This window comes from Danio rerio, chromosome 5 (assembly GCF_049306965.1).
Source record: "Danio rerio strain Tuebingen ecotype United States chromosome 5, GRCz12tu, whole genome shotgun sequence".
NCBI classification, from domain to species: Eukaryota; Metazoa; Chordata; class Actinopteri; order Cypriniformes; family Danionidae; genus Danio; species Danio rerio.
In genome coordinates, this window is record NC_133180.1 from 29,572,051 (window position 1) to 29,591,681 (window position 19,631).

The window sequence follows — 19,631 nt, forward strand, 5'->3', positions numbered from 1 at the left end:
AAACTGAGCTGAATTTACTAAATTAAAATTTGCCAATCAAAAAAAAAAATAAATAAATAAATAAATAAATAATAATTTAAAATAATAATTAAAAAAAAAAAAAAAAAAAAAAAAAAAAAAAATCGCAATATCTGAAAAAAATTAGCAACTACATATTTTCCCCAAATAGGACAACCCTACTGGAAGACAAGCCCTTTTGGAACTGTGGGTAGTGTAGTTTACCTACATGAGAGTCACGGTGGGAACATAGCTAACTGTAAGAGCTGGGCAGCTGTTATTGCACTGTTTGCCTAATGATCTGGCATCAATCTTACACAAACATCTTTAGGCAGATCCTTCATTGCTCCACTGCCATGCCAAATCATTCCTGACACAACATTTCACAATCCATATCTCATCACAATGCCAATGGACGAAACTTGCTTTTCCAGAAACAGATTTTCGACACTCACACAAACAGCAAACATCTCGGTAATGCGTGAGAGTCTGATTCTGATAATAAAGAAAAATAAATAAAGTTTTGTTTGTATATTGTGGAGTTTTGGGGAGAAAGACACTGAAACAGAGGTTGCAGTTGCACTGGTGGAAGATAATTACTATTTCATTATGCAGACCACACAGGGGGCAGCGGGCCTTCAGGGAAGGGGGGGTGCATGGTGGAAGGAGGAAAAGGAAGTCTCTTTGGAATGTGTCCATGTCAGAGCGGACAGAGTGAAAGTTCATTAGAGGGAAATTTGGAAGCTCAGATCATCCTAACAATGAGTAGAGCTGCACAATATATCATTTCAGCATCAATACTGAAATAACAAATGTTCGATAGTTTTACTGATGCATGTACAATGTCAGGTATGGATCATAGTTGATCAGACACCAATTTGTAAAGTATGTGATTGTGGTTGATTGGTCAAATCTAAAAAGTTATAATTTGCATCTATCACTTTAAAACAAATTAAACTTACTGTTTAAAGCCTTCAAGCAAAAGCTTAAAAAAAAATATTTTTTTTTTTATTAATTTAAAAAAAAATGTATAGGTGAAGACTATGCAGAGTTAGACTCCCCTGAAAAACGTAACAAATATCTTTTTTGTCTTTTTTATCTGTTTGTAATAAATTATATTTTATGCAAATGCATTATTCTACAAAAACTCTGCAACATGCACATACTGTACTCCAGTTTACACATTTATCCTAATGTAGATTTCAATATCTGAAAAATTATGATAAGCGGTCCAATTTTTCCAACCACAAGGACAATTTGCTCACACAAAAAAGTGAGGGCGATTTGGCCTAAAATCAAAATCTCATTTGATTGAACATTTTGACTCATTGAAAATTTTTTGCCCTCATACTTTATTTACAAGTTTTGTACATTAATATGCTCACATATTACAAGTGAGAGATTTTTTAATAAAGGTAGCGATACTTGATTTTAAAATAGCTGAAGCAAACACGCACTGTGATGTTTTGTAAACAAATTTCGGGAGGAGCATGTGCAGAAGTTTCAGTATCGAATAAGTCATTGACAATTATTCTATTATTAAATCAGTTCTTGAACAAACCCCTATATATACCAAAGCTTTCTTACCTGCAGCATCTCACGACTTTAGCATCCCTCCACCACCCCGACACCTCACCTCTTAAGCATAAAATTCCCGGGGGGAGCATTCTGGGGCCGGGCTAGATATTTCGCTCGAAGCCCAACTCCTCTTCGTTTCCTGATAAGGGGAATAACTCGAGTTGGGGTGTTTCCCCGAGCTCAGAGTCCTCTCTCCGGACGGCACACTAAATACACCTTATACTTAAACAACTGCAAGTGTGAACTCGTGAACTACTATTTATGATTATTTATTAAACATCAACGCTGAGCAATGGAAATTAAAACAGACATTGAATAAAATGCAGATCTCCGTGCTGCCCACCCTCATCACCGCTCTCAAACTGACCAATCATTAAGCTTGTGCTATGTGTCGTTGTGATGTGTTATATTTTTTGAGAGGTATGCGAAGGCTGCGTCACAGGGCTCAAAATTGCGACCATTTTGGTCGCATATGCGCCCGAAATTTTATCTATGCGACCTCAAAATATATTTGGGAGCATGTGTGCGAGTGCATAAAATTGTTGTGTGCGACCAGTTTTTACTGCAAAATGTTCACCACAATGCAAAAAACGGTAAAGCGCTGAAGAAGAAAATGAGGATAACACTGACAGATTTTGTTTTAGAAACCATGGCATCTAAAGTTACAAATAATGACATCTTAGTAGTGATCATGTGCTGAATGTTAATGTACCATCTACACTTTTCGAAGAGTGGATAAAAGACTTCCGTTGGCTTCAAGTCCGCTATGAAAAGTCTGTGGGATGGAATTTTCAGGTAACTGTTTGCCCCATCTAGCACGAGAGCTTCAGTTTAATCCTTCATATAATTGCCAGATGCTGTCCGCCGTGCAAGTGGCAGATATGTCAAATTTAACACCTCGTACAACATCGCAAACAGGCTTGCACTGAGTAAACTAACATCGCTACTCATAAAAAGACCGGTATTGCTATTAACATGATGTGTGTATAATAAGGCACAGTATATGTCAAAAGTAGTGCAATATCAGACAGCACCCGCGAGAACAGCACAGTTATATCGTTAACAGATTCATTCATTTTAAGCAGTGCGTTCAGGGCCAGTAAGCGCTCTGTGTATCTTTTGGTCACTCAGTTATGTTATAAAAATCTATTTCCTTGAGATAACAGGATTTCGTTGAGACATATTTTCTTTACGCTTGCATATATATATATATATATATATATATATATATATATAGTAACGGTGCTTATAATTGGTGGGTGCGACTACATTTTGGGTGATGCGCCTAAATTTTTAAAGTTATGAGCATCGGTGCTACCAAGCAAAAAGGTTAATTTCAAGCCCTGATGTCAGATTAATCTAATTAAATATAATATAATAAACTATAAAACATAATATAATTATACTAGAAGTATAAATTAGCCTTGCCAAAGCAGGGTCACATGACTCCACACACAGTACGGAAAGTAAATAATTTTACCTAAAAAAGTAAAAAAAAATTTACCTAAAAAAATTTGATCGATTATAGATTCTGAATGTCGATTTCGATTAATCGGCTAGCCCTACTCACACATCCACTTTGATTTTTGCACTACTTAGTTTGTCCAAAAGGTGTCAAAACCAAACCAGGCTGTTCTTTCACAGTCAGAAATGACAACCTGATCTCAAGAAAATGTATCCATTTTACAGGGCAAAATTGTACCAAATCGTGGCAAATTTGTACCAAACCGTTCAATTTCATAACCCAATCTCTAAACCCAAATGTCATTGGGGGTAATGCACAAATCCAATTAAAATTTACAAATGAGATTGAAAAAAAAAAAAAAAAGCACACATACGATGACATGACACAAACAAAAAATCGTGAATCGCCAAGATATTCAGTTGGAAATTAAACAAAAACAAAACAAGAACAATGTCAATCTACTGAAGATAGCAATAGATGCCCACGTTGAATGCATGTGTGAAGATAAACAAAGATGACTGTGTTTGTGCATGTTATCAAATGGAGTATCCTTAAAAAAAGGCTGTGTGTTCAACTATCATGCATATCCTCACCTACGCACAATAGAAAACAAGGTAAAGGTGCATTCCTTTTCTATCCAGTAACCACTTTCCCACATTTTCTGACCAATGAGCCCCTCAAGACTTGGAAATTCCTTGCTTTCCACAACCATGAAACTTGCAGCACATACTGTACAGTACTACTATATGATATGTGGAAATAGTTTACAAGTACAACAAGTTTAAGAATGCCTGCACAATGAAAAATGGTGCTACCATTACTTTCAGAGGGTTAAAGAAAACAAAGCTTATATAAGCAAAGCCCTGGGTCTGGATACACCACAAGATGGGGGCATGTGAATAAGGCTGAGAGCGTTTGTGTGTGTATGTGTGTTGTCTGTTTATGAGTCACTCGCTGAATGAGTCTCATGTGATACACGGTGCCACTCCTTGTTCCTTCTTAATTTCATTACAAGCTCAAGAGCAAATCAAGTTAGCCTGACCATATAACAGTCACTTCAAAGAGACTCTGAGGCCTTAGACTGAAGATACTAGCTGCACTTCATTAACCAATCAAACAATATAGCAAATCACAGAGCAACTCGATTACATTTGCAAACAGAAATGTCTTGGTAAATATCAGCTTTCTTTGCAGGTTACAAATCGCACAGGCTCAGCAAAACACATCTGCTGAGGTCATTAATGCTCTTCTAGTTAAACTCACAGGAGGAAATCCCAAAACTCTTGGATCGTGGTTCTTTTGCAAAGAGCATAGTCAAGGGTCATGCGGTGTAGTGCCCGAGTTCTCAATTTTGATTGGTTGACACACTTCCCAGGACAAATTTTCTATAATTACACAGCAATAAAAGTTTCCTATTTGCTGACTGCACTGTAGTTGGATAATGCTTTGCCATACAATGTCATATAGCAGTAATGATAGATTTGGGGTTGTTCCCCAAGTAGAATTACACCTTAATCATAATAAACATTCATTTATAATATATAGTAAAATAAATATCAAAAGTTTTTGCATATAAAATAGTATATGCAATATACTGTACATATCGCAGGGAAGTGCGACACATTTTCATTTTATGTGCATGCAGTACGCCGTTTATCCCAATCAAACCAATTAGATAAAGCTATCGAAAGGTATTCATCTATAATATATATTACCTGTTTATATATATATATATATATATATATATATATATATATATATATATATAGAATTTTTTTTATTTAATTACTGATAAATTTAGTTTTTAAGTTAGTTAGATCATAAATGTCGTTATCGAAACACTCAACAACAACAACTTCATCTACCACATACTTTCCTGGTCTCGTGCAGCCCTATACTTACTAATGCTGCAAATATTTAATTAAAGAAATATCTAAACAAATGAAATTATAATCATTTAAATGACTGTGCTTTTACTTTTAGATATATTTAAATGAAGATTTACAACTGGTCTATCATTTTAATAAAATTGTTTATTTGAATGTATGCAATTTAGTTCTGCGACAGCAAAACAGACCTTTTCTCAAGCAATAAGTCCAGTGTTCAATGAATTAGTGCAGTCTTCATGATCCTTCAAATATAGAGATCTGGATTGCAGGAAATTAGTTACAGCAGTTCCTAATAGTAATACTAATGTGGTCAATATTTACAGCAAATATGCTCAAAATCAGGATTTAAGTGCAAACACCAAAATAAATAAAAATAAATGCCAAATCATGGCTAAATTACTATCAAGGGTGCATTCAATTATCAATAATTCAATTGTCTTTTTATATTCAACTTGTCATTTATTGTACAGTTAAAGACAGAATTAATAGACTGCCGTTTATTTTTTTCCCCAATATCTGTTAGAGAGATTTTCAACACATATTTAAGCATAATAGTTTTAATAACTCATCTCTAATAACTGATTTATTTTATCTTTGCCATAATGACAGTGAATAATATTTTACTATAAGCTGTAAAGAAGTGTCTTGAAAGATATAAAGGGACATTTAAAGGCTTGACTAGGTTAATTAGGTTAACTAGGCAGGTTAGGGTAATTAGGGAACTTATTGTAAAATGATGGATTGTTTTGTAGATTACGGAAAAAATATATCTTAAAGGAGCTAACAATTTTTACATTCAAATGTTTTTTTTTAAATGTACTGCTTTTATTCTAGCCGAAATAAAACAAATAAGACTTTCTCCAAAAGAAAAGAATTTGAAAATTTCCTTGCTCTGTTAAACATCATTTGACATATATTAAAAAGGAAAAAAAAAAACTAAATAATTCTGACTTCAACTATATATATTCAACAAGACAGTCTCATCAGTTTATTAAACACCACACTAGGCCTGCAAGATATTGTAAAAATCAAACATTGCGACTTTTTTTATTCTGCGATATATATTGCAATATGAATACAATTTCACTATAGATGACTTGAATAACTATTTGGAAAGAATGTTTCATTTTACATTGACTGGGATGATTCTGTAGGAGAGTGTATATGCAGAAAATATAATAAGCATAGATAAATTCAATAAAGAATAAGATACAATTTAAATTAACAGCATTTTATTCTATTCAGAGGAATCTACATGTATTCAGGCATACAATACTGCATAGTCTTCGTTTTATAAATTATTATACAAAATTAATCATTATTAATGTGTCAGTTACAAACAATAGTTTTTATGTCTGAACGTTTTTTTTATTTTTTATTTTTATGAAATGACAAATTATAATCCAGACTCAACACTGCGTATACTCACTATGTGACTACTGCGAATGATCACATTGCGATATCAATGCTGAAACGGTATATTGTGCAGCTCTACACCACACTAACAATTTTCTTGCAAATAATTCAGATTATACAATACTGGTTGAGTTTTCAGAATTTATGCCAATACATTTACATATGTTAAAGCTGACAAACAGTTTGGTAACTGTCATCTTGCTTAAACGTGAGGCAAGTAAAGTATACATTACAATCAAATAGCAGTATTATTTGATGATCTGTTGCTACAGTAAGTGAAGCATGAGATATATAAACATGCTTCCCTCATCATTTATTTTAATTGTCCTGAGAGCCTCATTGGTGCTGAGTCCAACACTGATGAGCAAGCCTCATGTTCATCATGGAAAATTCCCATAAAACCCAGCAATGGCTGATGACGGAGGTATATAAACCTCCAAACAAATATCCAATTGTGGAGAATATGTCATGTTTCAATTTCAAAATCATAAGACGCTAAATCTGCGCTTCTTGCTTTCCCAGATTGACACTGACATTCCAACTAGATGATTTGTTCCCTTCTTTTTTCAGATTAACTCTGGACTCTCCTCCATTTTTGCCTAAATTCCAGTCAGTTCTGTAGATGACTAAGAATTGCTCACTTGAGAAAACAATGAGCTGCCATGACCAGTATGAGAAGAGACAATGAACACATAGACACTAGAGGAAATAAGTGTGGAGTGAAGTGAATGTTCATCATGACCTCACTATGGTATGGAGCTCTGCTACAAGCATGTCCGTTTAAAAGACTCCTGCTATATTAGTGCTCCATAGCTGCCCTAAAAACACCCCATCATGAACATTTCACTAAAGCATTTCCTGATAGAACCCCCTTGACAACCCCAGTTACTACAAACAGTGGTGTGGGGGAATCCAGGACTTCACCATCTTCTGAAAACAGAAGATCTGACCCAAAAACTTCCTTCAGTAAACACAAATATCATAAGTCTCATTGTTTGCACAACAAATAAAACAGAGCACCAAAAGCTGTCAAACGTCATAAACTCAAAGATAAGCAGATTGTTCAAATCTGAAACAGGAAGTGCTGAGGTCATTCTGTTCCCCACCCTCTATTTAGAGAAAATGACTTCATTCATGCTCTAGACTGCAGGAAGACGAGCTAGGAAAATAGTGTGACTTTTTGACTCTGACACTTTTCAGGACTCCCTCCAGACTGACAATAGAAAAGTGAGAAGAGTCGCTAAGAGTTTCCAAAATTGAACTCCTCTCCTGAGTAGGGAGAAGTATTGTTTAGACTATCAATATCAAAGCCATTTATTGATATTGGTTCTTATTGACACTACTAGAAAATAGGGCTTTTTTATTCCGTCTATACAGCGACACGTAAATAAGTAGGCGTGGCCAAACCATGAGCACACTCAAAAAATGACTTTTGCTACTTGTTTAAACAACTTATTTTAAATGAGTTGAGAAAATTATTTTGCGTTTTTGGAGACAACTTATGTTTATTCTACTTAAACCTGTAAAACGTTAAAGGTTGGCAATCAATTTGCATTGGGAGAGCATGAAGTAATTGTGTGGAACCCAGCATTTTTTACAGCTTTATAATTACAACAATAACTGATCACTTAGTTTCGATATTTATACAAGAATTGTAATGGTTAATATGTGTATTTTTGAAGGAAAAACTATTTTATATTTCCTTAAAGTGTTTACACATTTTATTTTCATATTTGTGTTATCTTTTAAAGTTTTATATACTTTCTTAGTGTTCATATTTTAGTTTCATATACAATTTTTCTTTTTAAGAAGTTCTATATTTTCTAAAAGTGTTTACTTATTTTATTTTCATATTTAGGTTATCTTTTAAAGAAGTTTTATATATTTTCTTAGTGTTTACATTTTATTTTCATACCTAAATTATCTTTTTTTGATGTTTTATATTTTCTAAAAGGGTTTACATACTTTTTTCTTAAGAAGTGTAATAGTTTCTTAAAGTGTTTACATTTTATTTACATATTTAAGTTTTTTTTTTCCTGTTACTTGGGTTATATTTTATATCCATAAGAAAATGTTACTAGGGAAATGATTACAATAATAAGGTCTGTCCAGATAAAACTGAAAGTCACAAACAGTGCAGTGAAATTTGTTGTAAAAGTCATATTATATATACTAAATAAATAAGGTTAAAATTAAATACAAAATATTTAAATAAGATCCAAAGTCCTTTTCTTTATTTACATATTTGGGATTATTTATTATATAAAGCCCTTTAGAATACTTTCTGGAATAGCTATTTTTATAAAAAATGATGTTGTAAAAAGATATCCTTACTGTGAAATAAACTTTTTTATACCAATGAAATAAAATTTTAGTCATACCACCCAGACCTACAAGAAAATACTAAACAGAAAGAAGGGGGATTAATGCTATGATTTCAGCTAGAGCTTTCTTTACTGCATTTTTCATGTAATTTTTAGCTTAAATGCAATATTTTAGACATGCTCTTTCAACTTGATCAACCTCTCTCACGCTGCCATGATTTAAAAAGGATATTCTAATTTGCGGCCTTCAGAATATGCAGGAGTATACCAAAGTTTCCGGCTGAGGTGGGATATCTGCATTTTATACTGGTGTTGCTCAGCTTTGTTGCGTGAGCCCACAATTTTGACCTTTCAAACCTGACTGCCATGAACAATTGTCTGCCCATAAACACACCCACACATGCGCAAGGACTACACATGTACATTGAACTAATGTTGGGTGGGTGATGATACCATTCAGGGACGTAAAAATGATAAGCAGCAGCCTCTGGTTCACTAGTAACATCTACTGTAAGTATTCCAAGACAAATCAGTGCGAATACTGTTAACAGTAAACTAATGTTTGTCCCGAAGCTTATCCATATGGTTTTGACTCAGTTATGTACAAAAACTGATAGTTCTCTGTAACCATCACAACTATAATTCTGAAAAAGTAATTACTCTATGACTAAAAAATATAGATTTTCTCTAAAGAATGAATTCGGGTTGTATAAATCAGTGTTTCAGAGTGTGTGGTCAAAAAACAACAACAAATGTTTAGTTTTTAACTTATTTTGCTTATATAAGACTTTTATTTTGAAATGCGCGAGTGACAACTGTGCTGTTTGACATGTGAAATTTCATTTGATTATAACAACAAATATGTCGAAGTGCAAGTACAACCCCGAATATGTTAAGTATGGATTTACATAGATTGATGACAAAAAAGGCTTAAAATTTCAGTGTGTCGTATGTGGTGATGTGCTCTCACAAGAGCACTTTTAGAAACCAAACATTTGTCATTTTACCTTGTAATATTTATATAATTTGAGACATTTTGTTAAATGACAGTGATAGATATTGTTTATTTGTAAGTCTTGGTGATGTTCTTCTGATTTATATTCTTCTGTCACTACTTGTGTATGTTAACAAGCAAATACAAATTAATTATAATTCCTAAAATTACATTATAGTTCCTAAAAATTTGGGCCGGGGGTTGAAGACCATGTAAAAATATGGGTCCCATGGCCAAACCAGTTGAGAACCCCTGGTATAAATGTTTCTGGATGTATACAATTATAATGCAGTCATTATCAGCATCAGTTGCAATGCTTCACTGCCGTTCACAAAACTTGTCATATGGTCTAAGATAAGATAGTATAGTGTTAGTTCACGTATAAATACTTTAGTACTTTTAGTCTACCTTTTATGAGTACCAATAATTTGGACATTATTGTTACTACTGTTTTTTCCACATACTGTTTTTGTATGCAGTTAAAGTCAGAATTATTAGCCGCCCAGTTTATTTTTTTCCCCTATTTCTGTTTAACGGAAAGAAGATTTTTTTTCAACACATTTCTAAACATAATCGTTTTAATACCTCATTTCTAATAACTGATTTATTTTATCTTTGCCATGATGACAGTAAATAATATTTTACTAGACATTTTCCAAGATTCTATACAGCTTAAAGTGACATTTAAAGGCTTAACTAGGCAGGTTAGAGTAATTACACAAGTTATTGTATAATGATGGTTTGTTCTGTAGATTATCTAAAACAAATAGCTTCAAGGGGCTAATAATTTTGTCCTTAAAATTGTTTTTAATATTTTAAAAACTGCTTTTATTCTAGCCAAAATAGAACAAATAAGACTTTTCCAGAAGAAAAAATATTTTCAAACATACTGCGGAAATTTCCTTGCTCTGTTAAACATAATTTTAGAAATATTTTAAAAAATAATAATAATCCAAAGGGGGGCTAATAATTCTGACTTTAACTGTATATAGCATAGCAAGTACACAAGTAATTTTGGATGTAACCATTTAAACCTTAACAATTTTGTCAGTCACATGCTATGAATATTTCATACTCTAAAAAACCCTAATAAAATAAGCATTCGTGACCTCCCGAACAAAGGCTATCTAAATGTTGAGAATGACAGATCACCCAGACAGCCTCCTTACTGCTCCTAGGCTCTTTGTGCATTCCTGAGATTCCATATCTGATGTGCACTTTCTCTTAAAATATGCAAAAAAGAGGGAAGATGGAAAGTTAACATTTCTCTCCTACCCTTCACAAATGTGATTTTATCTGGTGAAAAAGTTCCTGCTTAAGTAAAACATAATGTTCTTCTTAAATTGGTTTAAAAATATAAGCAGCAAAATTTTTTAAAATCTTAATTAAATGCAGCAGAGCTAATCAAATCACAATGTGTATTTTTATGAAATCTGAAAATTATATTAAACCACAAAAACTTCAAGCATCTTCACTACAAGTTCAAATTAAAGACCAAGATGGCAGAAATTCAATACTGCACACTGTAGAATGTACTTCTTAAACTAATAATATATGAATCTCTATTTATAAGGAATAAATAACTATTATTATTTCTGTCAAAATCAAACAGTGTGGAAGAACAATCATTTCAGTTAGTTCTAAAAAAGTAATTGCTGTTAAAATTTATAATTTTAATTGTTTCAATTAATTGTAGAAAAAGAATTTACTTACCAAAAATTAAAAACAAATAACTGAATTTGGGCAAAAAAAAAGAAAAAAGTTTTCATTAGGCACTAAAATCCATTTCTGGACTATCCTAATCTATATATTTATTTAAATTTCCAACAAAATTTCCTTTTGCAGTTAATACGGTCAGAAATTAACTAGGATGCAATGAAAGCATCCAAATAAAACCTTTTAAATCCCAAGATTCCTCTGATTTTTAGATTTCTTTCATAATATTATAATCTTGGCCTGAATAATAAAGGTTTGTATTTTTTATATATTATCTACAGAAAACTTTTACTTGAACCAGTCAATTACCTTTCTTAGAAACCAGTGTTCCTAAAATAAAATACAGTTGATGGTTGAAAACAATCATAATAAAAAAAAAGAGAAATCAGCCTGGAAAATGCTGAACATTAAAGCAATAATCTCAAAACGCAATCTATGGTGACCATAAAGAATTTTCCACAACAATATTAATATTTGATGCTGATGTGACTAAAGGCTACAGCCATAATTGTTCATACTGATCTTTTCTATCAGTTGAATGATTCATTTGCACATGAAAGTGCTACATGCTTTGTATTTTATTAGAACAAAGTGGGCTTTAAAATTAAATACAAAAAGACAGGACATTGGGTAGTTGGTAATCTACTAGTAATCCACTGACTCCAGTACTGACTAATCCAGTACTGACTCAAACCTGACCCACCCTAACCTCACCTGACCACACCTGACCACACCACACAGCTCTGGGGCCATCCCTAAAAACTCTATTACAACTCATTTTCAGCATTTAATAGAAATATAATCCATTTTGTAGACTTTTATGGCAAAAAAAAAAAAAAAAAAAAAAACGTCGTGTGTGTTTTTTTCCCTTTTTTTCCTTTTTTATATTATTTTTGCAGTGGGTTTCCAAGCTTCCAAAAAGGCAGTGAAAATATTGTGCCACGTCGTAGCAAAATGCGCATTTACTGAGAAAGAAGCACAAAGTTTCATTAAGCCACACGTTTCCTTTCTGGAGTGGAATGTAAACCCTTTCACCCAAAACCCCAGAACTGGCCTTAACTGAAAAGCCATTGCAACACTTTCGCAACATCATATTTTACATACCACACACAATCGGACTATCACATCTTGCAGTACTAATAACAGCCGCGTCCACGACACAGCACTTTACTGTACCTGTTATAACCTCCCGTTTGCTTTCATCCAGATGAGTTGAGATCAAATCCCCCATCGTGCCGCTATTTGTTGGCAGACTGGTCTGGTCTGTCTCGGTGAGCTTCGCCTCAGTGGAGCAGCTGTGTGGTCGCAGGCAGCAGGGCGCTGGTTTGGTTTGGTGTCTTATGATAAGATATGAACTCAAGTTGATTTGAGCGGCTCCTCCCTCTTCTTACTCAGGCAGTAGAGGCAGCTCGAGTTACAAAAATAGTTTTCACGCACCGTTCTGAATTAATAAAGGCTAACTTTTTCCATAACTTTGATACACTGTAACCGTACGTTCACACCGAAAGCGGCGAGAGCGTCAAAGTAGCCGGAAGTCATTCATTTTCAATGAGAGGCGGCGGCGATACGCGGCGATAAGCGGCGAGGAGCAGCGCGGCGCGTCTTCGCCGGCGTGAGCGTCGAGGAGAGTTGAAATGAAGTCAACTTTATGGTAATGAGCTATGACGCGGTTTGGCGGCAGGCAATCAGAATGAAGACGTCCATCGCTTGATAGCAGTTCAGAGAACACAGACCTGTGAACTTTGGTTCCGACCACAGTTGTTCCCAAGGGTTTGATTATTGCGGTCGCCGGATTTCCAATTATTTACAATTTTTTCCTACAGGAACATACATTAAATAAGTTACTGGCGAGTTACTGATGTTCATTAATGTTATATTTTTATCTTAAAAAAGCGGGAATCTCACGCGATGTGATAGTACAAAACAGTACTGCTGCTTCAGGATATTTCAGACATATGGACACATATTGGATAAATAGAGCAAAGCCACACCACACACAACTTGATCTTCCATTGTTGTATGAATTTGATAAGAAGTGCGCCTCATTTTCACGCTAGAAACATGTTTTATGCAGGAATGTAACTGATATGCTGCAACGGCTCCTTTAAATAAGAGATCAATGTAGCGAGTTTTGACGCTCTCGCCGCAGGAGCTGAAGGCAGAGAGCGTTGTCGCCAGGGCGGCCAGAGCGACCTTGGACGCTCTCGCCGCTTTCGGTGTGAACGTACGGTAATGCTTCTTCAGTCCAGCGTGAAACAGGCACTGCTCGGTTCGGCGTCAAAACACACTTTACTTCATGAGGCACATGAGCGCGCCGAGGGCGGGTTTACAGAAATCTGAATTCACACCTCCAATTAGAGGCGGGATCGGCGCTCATGAATCAAAGGGCGTTTGAACAAATCTTTAAAGTGACCGAATCGATTCCATTAATTTCTATAAACCGGCTGATTCGAGGTCCTTGTTCACATTTGTAAAGTAGAATATAGTGTTAATAACTTAATTGAGACCTTCACTGGCCCGTCAACGAACTGATTGAGTTCTGAATGAAAGCTTAAGCTTTCGTCTTGAACGTGTAGGCTACTCAAAGTATCATAAATAACTCATAATTCCATTAAATGTGGAATTATGAATGATGCTGACCTAAATTAACTGAAATTTGTAATTCTTAAAGGGATAGCTAACCCAAAACTGAAAATATTGCCATCATATACTTACCCTTATGATCAGTGTTGGGAAGTTAGTTTTAAAAGTAACTTATTTTTAAGTCCAGCCAAATAAGATGTTCTTAAAATGTAACTAAGTAAATTAGTTACTTTTTAAAAAGTGACTCAAGATTACCTATATTACTTTTTAAAGTAGCCTAACGTTCCCCAGCACTATATGCTAAACCTATTTAACATTCTTCTTAAACTCAAAAGAACATATGATTAATTTAATCATTGATCTAAATAGGCTAAATGTTATATATATATATATATATATATATATATATATATATATATAATATTGTTTCATATGGAACTATGGAAGTCAATATAAGTTTTCAGCTTTCTTCAAAATATCTATAGTGTTAAACTGATATTATCTGAACTCGATGTTTATAGAACCACTTGGTATGAAGTCAATCTAGGGCCATACATACTTGCAAAATAATAGAACGACCTGCCTCCATTTAAGTGACATCATCACCTGGAGACACAGCATCACCAAGGTGGTCTTACAGCCCAGTAGGTTCAGGCCTGCCATAAACGCCCAAGTTCCCTTGACTTTGTGTCCTTGTCAAATCACGCCCACAAAGTGAAACGTGCCAAAACGTGAAGTACAAAGTATCAGTATCGCAAAATCACGGTTGACTAAAAGGCTAATTAAATGTGCATTGCAATTGACTGGTTTGTAAAGGCAATACTATAAAAAACTTTAGCAAATATTCATAGTTTTTTTCATTGCAAATATTTATTTTATTTTATTTTTTGCACTGCTTGATTTTTATATGCAGTTCTTTTTTGTTAGCAAATTTCATTTTTATTTCTCAAAAATAAATTTTCGCTTTGCGTTTTTTGGAGATTTGGATTTATTTAATTTTTGCTCAATACATTTTTTTTTTAATTTTGCAAGTATATATGGTGCTACATTGACTCTATAGTTGAGGACAAGTAAATAGTACATTTTCATTTTGTGTGAACTATCCCTTTAAGTCTATACTAGCCCAACAGAAATCACACTGTTTTAACTGATGCAGAGTGTGTTTAGTGTGTTAGATATACATTTAACTGTCATATTTACTACAAAAAATATGTTTCTGTAAATTGTGTTTTTCAGCCACATGAATGAATTAGGCCTAAATTATAAGCTGTTGTTCTTTGTCAGTGTATACTTTGTCACCTAGACATTAAATACATCTGCTTTAATAACATCTTCCACAATGAAAACCCAGTGTAATGGGATGGTTCATTCCAAAATTTTAATTTCATTTCACATCAACAAAATCATACTCCTTAAGTCAAGTTTTTAAATTCTTTATTTTTGTCTGCTGAATGTGCAGTTTCTAATTACACGACATGTTAAAAAAACTTATTATTATTATTATTATATAATATTAATTAGATTTAATTATTCATCTATTTGCCCAGCTGTGTGTTGTTAAAAAAAACATCACAAGCCTTTTTTAAGGCCTATTAAAAAAACAACAAAAAACACATAATTGTTGTTTTTTTATTAATGGTATATTTTTAACAAAATATTTTAGTGCTTCTTGTTTTTTTCTTTTCTTTTCTTTTCTTTTTTTCCATTAGATCAGTTATAAGCTGCCATATGGTCGGTCATGTTCAATGTGTTCCTAGACATTATAATGTGCTCCACCTATTTCTATGGGGCATGTTATTGCATTCCACTTCCATTCTTTAGGGGCAATTAATAAAAAAAGGTCTAATTATGATATAAAACATATCATGAAGTGTGATATTAATTTAGAACATTGTGTGGATTCACATACAAAATAAGAATCTCATTCTGCTTTACTGATATAGAGTAGGTCAAAAGGAAGTAAACTTAAGATATTTACATGAGATTACACTAGATAAATCTTAAGTGCGACTGTAGAGAGTGCAAGTACAGTCAGTGAAATTCAGTTAGATTAAACCAAAAACACAAATAATAATATGTATAAAATAAGACAGAAATAAATCTGGTTTAAAAATTAAGATTTGTACTGCAAATCTATTAGAGAGACAGAGTTTAACAATACCAGGATGGAAATGAGCTATATTATTTTAAAAAGTACAACATGAGGTATTAAATGGTTTATGTCAGTGAGTAAAAACTACTAGTTAGTTACTACTAACTACTATTAGTAAAAATCTTAAGTAGTGCGTCTTTTACCTGTCACTTTTGATGTAAAGTTCTTGATGAATAAACATAATTTAAAAGAAAATAAAACTTTTTATTTGGTTGTATAATAAAAAAATGGGGCGTTATGGTGGCGCATTGGGTAGCTCTGTCGCCTCACAGCAAGAAGGTCGCTGGTTTGAGCCTTGGCTGGGTCAGTTAGCATTTTTTTACCTGTAAAATAACGGGTTATCATACTGTAGATGGCTGTCTTACATACATATTCATTTAAATAATCCAAACGAGCAAAGCATCTCTGAATGGCCACTTAAACGCGGCAGGATAACAAGTCGATGTCTCCCTCTAGTGGGCACCAAGTGGTCTTTTCGCGCATCTTACAGGCGCACCTATTATTAAACAGATTGCAACCATTCTCACCCAAACGTCACTATTTTCATCACGTTAATTTCATATCCTATGCAAATTCGTTGAGTTCACCTTGTTAAAGCATATGCTCCAAAACCACTTCAGGCGTGAAACATGATGAAATCTGCGTAGAAAGCTGAGCTTCATAGATGCACAAATGTGTGTATGTTTACAAGACACGCTGCATATGTCAACAAAGGAGCTGCGGAGGCGTGTGCTGGGATTAGCCATCGACGCAAGAGCCACATCCCATTTACACCAACTGTAGATCCGAGCGCGCGCACTCCGAGTCCGGCGGCGAGAGCGAGCACTCAGGATGGCATCTCTGGGACTCAAGGCGATTGTCGGAGAAAGTAAGACATGTTTTCCTTAAGTTTATGTATGGCAGATATACGGCTGTTTTTGGACCGGACATGTTGAAAATTTGTAACGTGTGGAGTTAGTGCCATTTTCATTGACATTTGTACTTTGTGTAGTACTGTACATGTTAGCATGAAGGGTGTGTTAATGTATTATCAAATATTAGTTGGCCCATACTCACAAACAGTAGCCTATAAACCTCATACAACAATACAGCTCTACTTAAATTCTTATATTGAAATTGCTTAATATTATATTATATTATATTATATTATATTATATTATATTATATTATATTATATTATATTATATTATATTATAATGAGTGTCAGGCGCTACACATTACATAGAATAACTGATATTGCTAAAAGCACACAAGCATTTGAGATAGGCTACACACTAATCTGTGTAGTCCTGTGGGATTAGGGATCCAGATATGAGGGGCGGCTCATAGTCCTGATGCATGGATGGACGCACAAAGAGTGAAAAATTGAGCTGAATACAAATAATGCAGATAATTCAGACAAGCAGTTGTTTTTAGAGCTATTAAACAAATCTACATGATATACAGTATGTTGTTAATAGCTCTAAAACAATTGCCTTTGTAATACTTATAATATCAGTCATGGCATCCCAAATGTAATACTCTGCACTTGTTTTATGGATTTATATGAGCATTTTGTTTCTTTATTCTCCATTTCTCACAGATATTTTCTAAAATTCTAATGTAAAATATATATTTTCCCCTTTTGATATGTGCCGGTCTTAGAGGCAATCAAGGACTGATGAGAATATTTTATAATTTATGCTCACATTCATTCTTTCAGCAAATCAAGACCACTTTTTGCCATATGTGTCTTTTTTGCTCATTGTTTCTGCTTCCATATATATACTGCTAAACAAAAACATTGTCAATTATCAGGTAAAAGTGTTTATTACTTTGGCAAGTGTGCAATCAACACCATGCATAAATGAAATGAAGCCAGATTACAACAAAAATGCTATAGGAGGTTTCTGTCGAGTCATGTTGTTAGACAGACTGGTTTTTAAAATCAATTTAATATTCATTCTGCCTATATCAATTAACTATATATCTCACCAGCAGCCTCTTTATACACTGTTATTTTGTCAGACTGGATGTTGATTTGTTGTTCTGCAGTTTCAGTAATAGGCTGTGAGCTTCATCACAAGTTTATTTTAATGCAACAACACCTCTGAGTGTCAGAACTGACAGATCCAGCGTCAATAGCTGTGAAATGTGTTATATGACTGCACAAAGCTGTTGCGTTTGGGATTGCACAATTCAATGGAGAATTTAGGAGGACAGTAAAAATGATTCAGGTCCACTGTGAATACATCCAGCGCCACGAAGAGAAACTGAAAAAGTGAGAACAAGGGGGAAAAAAGGAGTGACAAAGAGCAGGAGAAAGAGAGACAGAGGAAGAACTAAAATAGAGAGGCCGGTGGTGTAAGAGGATTGGCAAGAGATTAGGCCTGTGATTGCTGGGCTTCTCTCACAACACACAACATATATCATTTAAAATAATAAAATAAAGTTTCCCTTTTTGATGTCACAAAAGACAAGGATGGTACATTTGCATTATTTTTAAAATTATTATTATTATTAAAGCTTGAATAAGTGCACTGAAACAATAAAAACAACACTAAAATAAATTAATTAATAACATAAAAAGAAGAAAATATGTACATAACAAGTACAATAAATATCTCCATAAGGTCATATAAGAAAAAAAAAAACATAACTATCACAAGACAGTAGACAAATGGATTAATGACCTAAATGTTGCATTTTGATATTGGCATGAAAATAAAACAAATAGAAAGTGATTATGAATAGATATCATGTTGATATGCATAGAAAGCAAGTTTTAAATAACATTTAGAAAAAAAAAGGAAAAAAAATGAGTCCGAGTAACATTGATTTCTATAAAATAAAAAAATTAAAAATTATATATATATATATATATATATATATATATATATATATATATATATATATATATATATATATATATGTATGTATATATATATATATATATATATATATATATATATATATATATATATATATATATATATATATATATATAATATAATAATATAATATTATTGATTTGAAAACTTCTAAGAAATGTGTAAAACAAGTGATGTCAAATTAAATTATTGCTTTCTGGTATTATGTTTGGGTAAACAAACTAGTGTTACACTGGGTGACATTTTACATCAGTGTTTAGTAAGTCATAACAACTGTAACACTCTTGACTGCCAGCAGACCACTGTTGGTGAAGTGGAAACAGTTCAATAAAACATTCAATTAATGAAAATAATAAAACAATACATCTATTTTATAATGTTTTTTTAAACATGTTTTTGCTAAACCTGTTTTTCCCTAAAACTGACAGAAAATCAAAGTCAAACAAAGTATAATCCGAATTTGAAATTGATGTATCAAAAAGGGGGCTTTCAGTGAGGTTTCATTTAAGCAAATATCAAACATTATCACTATGTGAAAACATATAAGAAGTAGTAATATTACATATTTGTTTTTTTCCCAGTATTTATCAAGTAGTCACCATATTCTAACACAGTATCCGTTTGATGATCTTTCCCTAACAAACACA

The 19,631-nt window shown here is 33.3% G+C and overlaps 2 protein-coding genes across 3 annotated transcripts in view; one reads left to right on the plus strand and one right to left on the minus strand.

Annotated features, from left to right (window-relative positions):
* Window positions 1-13,705, minus strand: part of niban2b (niban apoptosis regulator 2b) — a 52,273-nt gene extending 38,568 nt beyond the window's left edge. Inside the window, exons 1-2 of the mRNA NM_001326382.1 lie at window positions 13,613-13,705; window positions 12,556-12,867 (exon numbers count right to left, since the gene is read on the minus strand). Coding sequence (NP_001313311.1) covers window positions 12,556-12,610 — 55 coding nt within the window. The 5' untranslated portion in view covers window positions 12,611-12,867; window positions 13,613-13,705. The remainder of the gene's footprint in view (window positions 1-12,555; window positions 12,868-13,612) is intronic.
* A 3,204-nt stretch (window positions 13,706-16,909) lies between these two features.
* Window positions 16,910-19,631, plus strand: part of stxbp1b (syntaxin binding protein 1b) — a 29,120-nt gene continuing 26,398 nt past the window's right edge. For both annotated transcript variants that reach the window (XR_012405938.1, NM_001089376.1), the window contains exon 1: window positions 16,910-16,982. Coding sequence is in view for 1 of the 2 variants with exons in the window: in NM_001089376.1 (NP_001082845.1) it covers window positions 16,946-16,982 (37 nt within the window). In the remaining variant the exon portion in view is untranslated. The remainder of the gene's footprint in view (window positions 16,983-19,631) is intronic.